The sequence below is a fragment of the Nematolebias whitei genome, chromosome 11 (assembly GCF_014905685.2).
Source record: "Nematolebias whitei isolate Nwh7 chromosome 11, NemWhi1, whole genome shotgun sequence".
Taxonomy (NCBI): domain Eukaryota; kingdom Metazoa; phylum Chordata; class Actinopteri; order Cyprinodontiformes; family Rivulidae; genus Nematolebias; species Nematolebias whitei.
In genome coordinates, this window is record NC_056508.1 from 16,359,616 (window position 1) to 16,369,442 (window position 9,827).

Sequence of the window (9,827 nt, forward strand, 5' to 3'; positions counted from 1 at the left end):
CAGTTAATAATCTTAATTAGGTTTATAGCACAGTTAATAATCTTAATGAGGTTTATAGCACAGTTAATAATCTTAATGAGGTTTATAGCACAGTTAAAAGTCTTGTCTGAAAAATAAAATGCAGAAAAAAATTTAGCCAACAAAACAGCTTAAATTTCTTGTAAATTATATTTGGAATAAACACTAACAGCATCTTTAATCAGTTTGTTTTAGAGCTGAAATATGTGGAAATAAAACCAGATTGACAACAGGAAGTCAAATATTAAAGATGGTAGTTCACATTTTAATTGTACCTTTGTAGAAATGTTATGAACAGTTAATATCTTACTTGTTGTAGATTGTTCCTTCAACAATTAATGAGTTTAATTTTAACCAAAGTGATGACGAGTAGGATGAAGAATGCTGTCAATTTAAAACAGCTTCAATCTTAAAAGTTTAGTTTTCTAACACTGATTTAAAAACTTTTACATCTTTGTGTAACTTTACCTTTTTATTTGGGCATTCATATTATCATGTTCCTGCTGAATGTCCCCCAGACTGCACAGGAAATGGTACAGCTTGCTGCTGACGCTTTATGCACTTGCAACGAACCAAACAATTAGACCAAAAAAGTTCAAGACACAAACAACTGGACTTTATTTTGTAACTGAAGACGTCTCGCTTCTCATCCAAGGAGCTTTCTCAATTCAAACAGAGTTATAAAGCCGAGGTGCTCTGTGTGCAGGTTGCCCTGACACCGCTCACACTGGGGGTTCATTAGGGTTATAGTTAGTCTGACTCACAGACAGCCACTGTGGTCACATGGATGAAAATCTTGATTGGTGTGAAAATGACTGTGTATCAGGCCTAAAGCTGCATTATAAGTTTTCCTCCTGTTTAAAGATGTTTTTTAGTTTTACATAAATAGCTTCCTTCACCCCCCTCTCAAACCATCTGTCTATGTGAACATGTTGGTCCTCATAGGAGTGTCCCTTATCCTTGAGGTGCAGGTGAACAGCTGTCTTGTCCTGAATAGCTGGCTCTCCTGCGTTGCGACATGTGTCTATGAAGAAGCTGTTTGGTTTATCCTATACAGTAGTCCCTCGCTACTTTGTGGTTCATTTATCGAGGACTCGCCCTATTGCGGTTTTTCAAAATAAGATTGGACATGACACAAAATTGAACTGATTGAAGATGAGCCATACAATCGGCATGGACTATTTATTTAAAATAAATTATTTAGCACCTGCTGCATATTTGTGTAGCCCAGAGCTGCAGAATAAACTTCCTGCTGCAGCTGATCAGCTGGCAGAATGGAGAAGTGGGCGTGGCCAAGAGCGCTTGAAAAGTGGCAAAGAGCAGAGAAGGCAGGAAGCTGAAATCATGATATTCTGTGCTCTTTTAGAGAGTTTAGAAACGTTGTTTTATATGTATATCTATATATATATAGATATATATAATAAAATAAACTACTACATACTGCTTTTACTACTATATACATGAGGTGCGAATGACAATAAAGAATCTGACTATTCCTACTTCGCGGTTTTTCACTTATCGTGGGTTCTTCGGGGTACGGATCCCCCGTGATAAACGAGGGACGAATGTATATGAGATGTGGACAGTCCTCGCTGCACTGAACTGCAGACACCACACCACTCTGTTTGTTTGGGTGTTTTATTCTTAGGGTGGACCAGCCTCTGTCTCAGGGTTCTGTTGGGTTTGAAATGTACTGGGACATTGTGTTTGGAGAAAATCCTTCAGAGTTTCTCTGATACTGCAGCAACATAAGGAATGTTTGTCTGTCTGTTCTTCTCCTTGTTCTGTTCAGTTTTGTGTTTTGTAGATTTTCTTGCTGACTTGACAAAAGCCCAGTTAGGATATCCACATGTTTGGAGAGCGTTTTTGATAAGTTTTTGTTCCTTTTCATTTGGAGAACCCAAAAAGCTTCTTCACAGACCCATGTTGCAACACAGGAGAGCCAGCTCTTCAGGACAAGACTCAGCTGTTCACCTGCACCTCAAGGAGAAGGAACACTCCTATGAGGACCAACATGATCACATTTTGGACCGAGACAACAGATGGTTTGAGAGGGGGGTGAAGGAAGCAATTAATGTAAAAAGAGAGCAACCATCTTTAAACAGAGGAGGAGGCCTCAGATTTCAACTTTCAAAAACTTATAATGCAGCTTTAGGACTGATACCCAGTCATTCTCACACGTATCAAGAATTTCATCCATGTGGTCACAGTGGCTGTCTGTGAGTCAGATTAACAATGACCCCGTTGAACCCCCATTGTGAGCGGTGTCAGGGCCATCTGCACACAGAACACCTCAGCTTTATAACTCAAAACTCCACACTGTGTTTCTGTGAATTGAGAAAGCTCCTCGGATGAGAAGCGAAAATTCTCCAGTTACAAACAAAGTCCAGTTGTTTCTATCTTGAACTTTTTTTTAATTTTTCCATGTCCTGGAGAACTGAGAAGCTTCACCAGTGCAAACAATTAGATGTAAATACCCGTGCTTTGTGAAACGGTTAAATAATGACATTTGCAACAACCACTGTAAAACTTGTTGGACTGCCGTTGTTTTCAGACGGCAGCGGTCCGTTACTGTTCCGGCCTTGCTCAGACTAGCTGTCAGCTCGTCACTTTGAATTATACATTATTGTTCTACAAAGTACAGAAAGACTGCGTTGATGCCAGACTCCCATCAGTCCAGAAAACCGACCACCAGTGTCTGTTCTGATGTGTGAATGTGTCGGAGTCGTAAATATTTCATTGTTCAGCTCCAGGTGTTGTCAGTTCTCGAGGTGTTGTGATCAGGAGCCTTTCCGTCAGATTTACCGTCGATGCTGTGGAGTGTTTTTGTGCCAGTGGTGCAGTTTCCTCTGCACTCGACCGTCTCACGCTGTTCTGAAACGCTGGCAGAATGAAGTGAGCGGTGTTTATTAGGACAGTTCTTGGAGATGGTGGGGGTGTTCCTGCTCCCCTCCAGGTGACACCTCCTCCATATGTTCGCAGCAGGAGTCCACTGGTTTCTGCTGTAGGTGTGCGGCCGTCTGCTCCCCTGCTGGTGACAGTGGGACGCCATTTGCCGTCTCGTACCAGGTCAGCAGGGTCATGCTACATGCTGTGACCCAGGTTCGTTTCCACGTCCAGTTCACAGGGTTTCATGTCTAGGTCTTCTCCCCACTGATTTCCTTCTGGATGATGCAACGTGCTGAAATGGAGTCATCCCCAGCTGAAGCACCTGCTTCATCACAGGCTCCACCTTTCAGGGAAACACTGCTCCATGCTGTCTGAAATCCATCTTCTTAAAGGAGGTCATTAGTTATTCACGAGTGCTGTTAGGTGTGAAAAGGCAGATTTCTTCATTCAAAGATGTTTTCTTGTTTGTGCAGCAGCATGCACCAACATGTGACCAACTCTGTTCCTAATGGGCTCTGTTGTCCTGTTGACAGGAAGTGATGTTTATGGGCAACGGAGAGCAGTACATCTGGAAACCTCCAGAGGAGGACGACGTGCTGATGCTCCAAAATAAAGCTCTGGCTCCCCTGGGTGCTCATACAGTGGAGAACATACAGCCGTCTGCTGCGGCGGTGAGTGAAGACAAATCAAACTGATCTCCAGATCCAAGATCCTCCTAATTTATGACAAAAAGTTTAACAAAAGACGCTCGACTGAGCTCTTCAACAAAGTTTTAACAAACTGATTAAAGCTTTAAAGGTCTCAGAACATTTTGTGATAAATTTAAACATGTATTGAATAATATGGATCTTAAACACCTAATTAGTTTTTTTTTTAATTCGACCTTTATTTATATAGATAAATCACATTGAGCCTCGGAGACTCATTTACAAGTGACCTGTGGTGTCCCGATACTGATACTAGTGCCTGATACCATTCTGAAGTATTTGTACAGTAGTTCCTCGCTACTTCGCGTTTTGTTTTCCGCAAACTCGCGGTTTTGGCTGATTGCTGGATGAGCCATGGATTTCTAATTTAAAATAAATTATTTAAAAGGATTTAGCACCTAAGTGCAGCCCACAAGTGCATCATAATCACAAAATATAAAATTGTTAAAAGCTATTTTTAATTATTTTAGAACTTCTATGTTCAGTTGTTGCAGTGTAATTGATCAAGAAGTACATTTCTGCTCCGTGCTGCAGAGCTGAAGCTGTGTGACATCACTTTGATGTCCTGCTGCACTTCTCTTCTATACAATTTAAATTTAAATACTGTAACATTTTAAATAAACAATCCATGCTGCGTGGATTGTTTATTTAAAATGTTACAGTATTTAAATTTAAATTGTTTATTTAAGGAGGGAGATTGGGAGTAACAGGTGATGAGTGTGATTACAGCCTGGCACATGTCATGACAACATTTACTGAACTTGAACTCAGACTGCTGTATCCGTACTTCGCAGTCTTTCACTTATCGCAAGGGGGACAGGACATGGAACACCAGCGATAAACGAGGGACTACTGTACTCATACAAACACCCCGATCCTTCAGACGGATATCACTTTTATGCTTTAATTTCTTCTTTCACTTTGCAACTGAGGACAAAAAAAAATGGCCATAGTTTAGAGCAAGGGCATCAGAATCATCTGTAATGTGTGTGTGTGTGTGTGTGTGTGTGTGTGTGTGTGCACATTATCAGCACATTATCAGCACATTATCATGGCCCGGCCTGCCCTGAATTTGGGTCGGGTGGGGCCGGGCTTAGGGCTCGGGTTAGAAATGACAGCTCTAACACAGAGGAGAAACTGCAGGGGGGGGGGGGGGGGGGGGGGGGGGGGGCGGCACACTGTGTGTGTGTGCACGCACGTGTGCGCGTGCAGGCGCGCACCAGTGTGCAAAAAAGTGTACACTAGTGTATAAAAAAAACAAAAAACATTTCACCTAGATTTCCTTACTTTTAATTTCACACATTTAAAGCATGTTTCTCACCAAGTTTATTCAGCCGTGGGTTTTAAAGACATTTTAACTTTAATGCACTTTATTAACACACAGCCTCAGGTCGGCACTATTTGTGATTATAGAGAAATTAAAACACGTCACCACTGGACTTTTTTACTTGTGTTCAACACTACTCATCTAAATGATGTTTGTCATGAAGCTTGAGGACAATAAGGTGTGGGGTTTTAAAGACATTTCAACTTTAATGCACCTGAACACAGCGTCTCTTACATCTGCAGCGTCTTACAGCGTCACAGTTACTGCTAAGCTAACATGCTACAGACGTAGCGCTCCACTTCTCTCAAGCATACTAACATGAATATATGTTTATAGTCAACCCTCGAGGTCAACAACTGCCCACACTAAGCTCGCTAAACTGGCAAGCGATCAACACAGAGGTGTCTCCACCTCCTCCACCTGTGAGCGATCTCTGTCGAGGCAGGAGACACAGAGTAGAGTTCAATTCAATTCAGTTTATTTATATAGCGCCAAATCACAACAAAGTTGTCTCAGGGCACTTTACAGGAACATTCACATAAAAGCCAATTAGTAAAGTTCTCTATCTAAGGAATCCAGCAGACAAGTTGAATCTTGGCTTCGTTGCAGTCTCCCATCCTGAGCAAGCACAGTGGCAACAGTGGAAAGAAAAACTCCCTTTTAAAAGGAATAAACCTCCAGCAGAACCAGGCTCAGGACAAGTGGCCATCTGCTTTGACCGGCTGGTTTGAGAGGACAGGAAGGAGAGACAGACGAACACAGAATGGTAGGTCCAGGTATAGGTCCAGGTGAACCTGAAAGACAAAAAATCCAACAAATGTTAATGATAGAATAAATAATTACAAATACAAAACAGGTTGAGCAGAGTAAGTAAAGACAGTAGCAGAGTGAAAATTGTGGTCACTTTGTCCTCCAGCAGTCTAAGCTTATAGCAACATAACTAAGGGACATCTCGGGAAACCCAAGCCGACACTAACTATAGGATTTAGCAAAAAGGAAAGTCTTAAGCCCAGTTTTAAAACTGGACAATGTGTCAGCCTCAGAGTTGCATTTGGGCCCAAAGAATCTGATCCAACCTGGCCCCACCCCGCAGTCATAATTTCCGAATCCCACCCGACCCGATGAATTAACAATGATTACAGATCCAGACTCAGAAAAAAAAAAAAAAAAAATTGTTATTGATAATGGGGGACGAGTGGCTGAATAAAAGCAGCAGAAGATTCAGAGCTGAGAGGTGTTTGTCTTTTCATGGCCATAAAAGAGCATTTAAACCCTGTTTCTGTCTGCATTCTGATTTATACACGGATCCTGCTCTGACACGTTTGCTTTGGGATCTCACCTGTTTGGGTCGTCAGCCACGCGCGTCCACTGATTGCAGCGGCTGAATGAACGTCCATTTGGGCGGTGGATCACTGCCTGGCAGTATATTCCCATCTGAAGCTTAACTGAACTTTTCACCTCTTTCAGGGCCGGTCAGTTCTCAGTAAAATGGTTGCGTGCGGCTGGTGGATGTATGGTAGACATGTATCATATAATTGGATCGCGGCTGATCCTGACCCAATTAAAAGCCCAACACTGACCCGGCCCGCCCATCCTGCACATTATTATGGCCCTGCCTGCCCCGAATTCGGGTTGGGTGGGGCAGGGCTTAGGGCTCGGTTAGAGATGACAGCTCTAACACAGAGGAGAATCTGCAGGCTGCTGGAGAGTTGTAGGTAACCAGGAAAACTTGGAGTGGATTTTTAGTGGTTTGAATATTCTCCTATTAATCAAGTGGAATGGATTCATTCACAAAGAAAACAGCGCCGACTGAACTCATAGTACTCAGTATAAGCAAGTACCCAAATTGAAGTTTTTCTTCTTGTTCTTGGTCTGACAAAAACTAGTATCTAAATGCTTCACCTAAAACATGTCATCTACACAGGAAAAGATTTTAATTGGATCACAGCTCTTTTTGCCCATGTCTATGTTCAAGTTCATCAACTTTATTGTTATTTCACCACATGTGGTACATGAAGTGGAACAAAATTATGTACACAGGGCCCTAGTTACACCCCAAAATAGCAAAATATAAAGTATAAAAAGACACAGTAAATAAGGATCTAAGATATACACTAAGATAAATTGGATAAATTGTCACAACTTTTGTTACCATGATTAAGAAATGTATACAAAACTTGTGGCAACCTTGATGAAAATGTTTTTATTTATGAGTGACAGATGATCTGATTCAAAGACAATTTTCTCTATTTTTTACTTTAATTTTATTTCCAGATTAAAAAAGGAAATATAGTTATTTTTTTAACATGTTTTCTGTATTCTTTCATTAATCAAACATTTACTAATTGTGTACCTTTTTACAGAGAATTAATCCATCCATCCATCCATCCATCCATCCATCCATCCATCCATCCATCATCTTCCACTTCTTCCGAAGTTGGGTTGCGGGGACAGAAGCTTGAGCAGGGAGGTCCATACATATATTTCCACAGCCACCTTGTCTAGCTTTTCTGGAAGGAGTCCAAAGTGTTCCCAAGCCAACCGAGAGACGGAGTCTCTCCAGCATATACTGGGTCTTCCCTGGGGTCTTCTCCCAGTCGGACATGCCCGAAGCTCCTCCCTAGATGCCTGAACTACCTCAACCGGCTCCTCTCGAAGTGAAGGAGCAGCTGGTCTACTCCGAGTCTCCCGGATAATTGAACTTCTCACCCTATCTCTAAGGGAGAGTCCACCTACCCTGCAGAGGAAACTTGATTCGATCTCCTGTATCACAATCTCATTGATTCAGTCACTACCCAGAGTTCTTGGTCATAGGTGAGGGTAAGAACGTAGACTGAAAGGTAAACAGACAGCTTTGCCTTACAGCTCAGTTCTCTCTTCACCAAAACGGACTGGTACAGAGTCCACAATACTGCAGATGCTGCACCAATCCGTCTGTCAATCTCATGCTCCATTCTTCCCTCACTTATGAACAAACGCGGAGATACTTGAACTCCTCCACTTGAGGCAGAACCTCACTCTCAATCCGAAAAGAGCAATCCATCCTTTTACGACTGAGGATCATAGCCTCAGATTTGGAGGTGGTGATTCTCATCCCAGCTGCGTCACACTTGGCTACAAACCACTCTAGTGAGAGCTGGAGATCACAACATGATGATGCCAAAAGGACCACATCATCCACAAATAGCAGAGAGGGAATCCTGAGGCCATAGAGAAATTCTGTCCCTGAAAGTTATGAACAGAATCGATGACAACAGGCAGCCTTGGTGGAGTCTTACTTACTACCGGCAATGCAACCCAAACTCTTGCAAAGCTTGTATAGGGACCAAACAGCCCGTAGCAACGGGCCCCCAATCCCATACTCACGGAGCACCCCCCACATTGTCTTGAGGAACATGGCCAAAAGCCTTCTCCAAGTCCACAGAACACAGATAGACTGGATGGGCACACTCTCATGATACTTCGAGGACCATAGTGAGGATAAAGAGTTGGCCCAGTGTTCCACGGCCAGGATGGAACCCACATTGTTCCTCCTGGATCTGAGGTTTGACCAACCATCGAAGCTGTTTCTCCAGTACCACTGAATAACCCTTACCAGGGAGGCTAAGAAGAGTGATGCCCCTATAATTGTAGCACACCCCCTGGTCCCCCTTTTTGAAAAGGGGAACCACCACCCAAGTCTGACAATCCAGTGGCACTACCACTATCCATGTGATGTATCAAAGGTGTGTTAATCAAAACAGCCCTACAACATCCAGCACCTTAAAGAAATCAAGGCAGATCTAGTCTAGCCCCAAAACCCTGCTGCCACAGAGCTTTAAGTACCTCACAACCCCAGCCATGGTTATGGACAGACCAACCTCGACGTCCCCCAACTCTGCTGAAGATGTACAGGTGAGATTGATAAGAGCCAAGAAGTACTACTTCCATCACTGGATGAGGTCAACAGCAGCACACCCTCACTGAACATAGTGTTAGTAAAGTGCTGCTTTCCCTTCCTCAGCCACCTGATGGTTTGGTAGGGTCTCCTCAGATCTGATTGAGAGTCTTTATCCAAGGCCTCACTGAACTCCACCGACATCCGAGTTTTTGGTTCAGCAACAGTCATGGCTGCGGACTGCTTGGCTCTCTGGTAGTCCTCAGGTGTCTCTGGAGTCCCACCAGCCAACAAGGCTGACCACCACCTCAGCTTAGATGTTGTTAAAGCTCTTCCAGAGGTGTGAGTTGAAGATTTTTCTGATGGGTTCTTCCACCAGGCATTCCTAACCTGGAGTGTCCACCACCAAGTTAGAGGATGGCCACCATGAGAAGCACCGACAACCTTGCCGCCACAGTTTAAGGCAACCACGTCAACAATTGAGGTGCAGAACATGGCCCACTCTGTTTCAATGTCCCCTGCCTCAGTTGGGATGTGGTTAAAGTTCTTCCAGATGTGTGAGTTGAAGATCTTTTTGATGTGTTCTTCTGCCAGGTATTTCCAGCAAACCCTCACAAAACTTTTGGTTCTACCGGGTCTATCCAGCATCTTCCTTTGCCATATGATCCAACTCACTAGCAGGTGGTGATCAGTTGACAGCTCAGCTCCTCTCCTCCCAATTAAGCCCCTCCAGGTTCAGGTTTGGTTTATTTGTCATATGCAAAATCAACACAAGGCCAACAATGCAATGAAATACTCAGGACGAGAAGAACCATCTTGACTCGCCAAAAAAGACAAAAAATAAAACAGCAACAACAAATACCAAAGCATGCAACAAAAATACGATAACAAGGCACCAAAAGTGAAAAAGAAAAAAATCTACAGCCAAGATGGGCTGGGTATGAGATGGGGTAGAGGTAGGGCTATCAGGTTTATACAACGTCGACCCCCAATGTAGCAGACCAAGGAA

General features: G+C 43.2%; 1 protein-coding gene across 2 annotated transcripts in view; it reads left to right on the forward strand.

Moving 5' to 3' along the window:
* si:dkey-70p6.1 (uncharacterized protein LOC570575 homolog) overlaps positions 1 to 9,827 on the forward strand; it is a 30,019-nt gene that overhangs the window by 10,855 nt on the left and 9,337 nt on the right. For both annotated transcript variants that reach the window (XM_037683930.1, XM_037683931.1), the window contains one exon: positions 3,441 to 3,578. In XM_037683930.1, the coding sequence (XP_037539858.1) occupies positions 3,441 to 3,578 (138 nt within the window). The remainder of the gene's footprint in view (positions 1 to 3,440; positions 3,579 to 9,827) is intronic.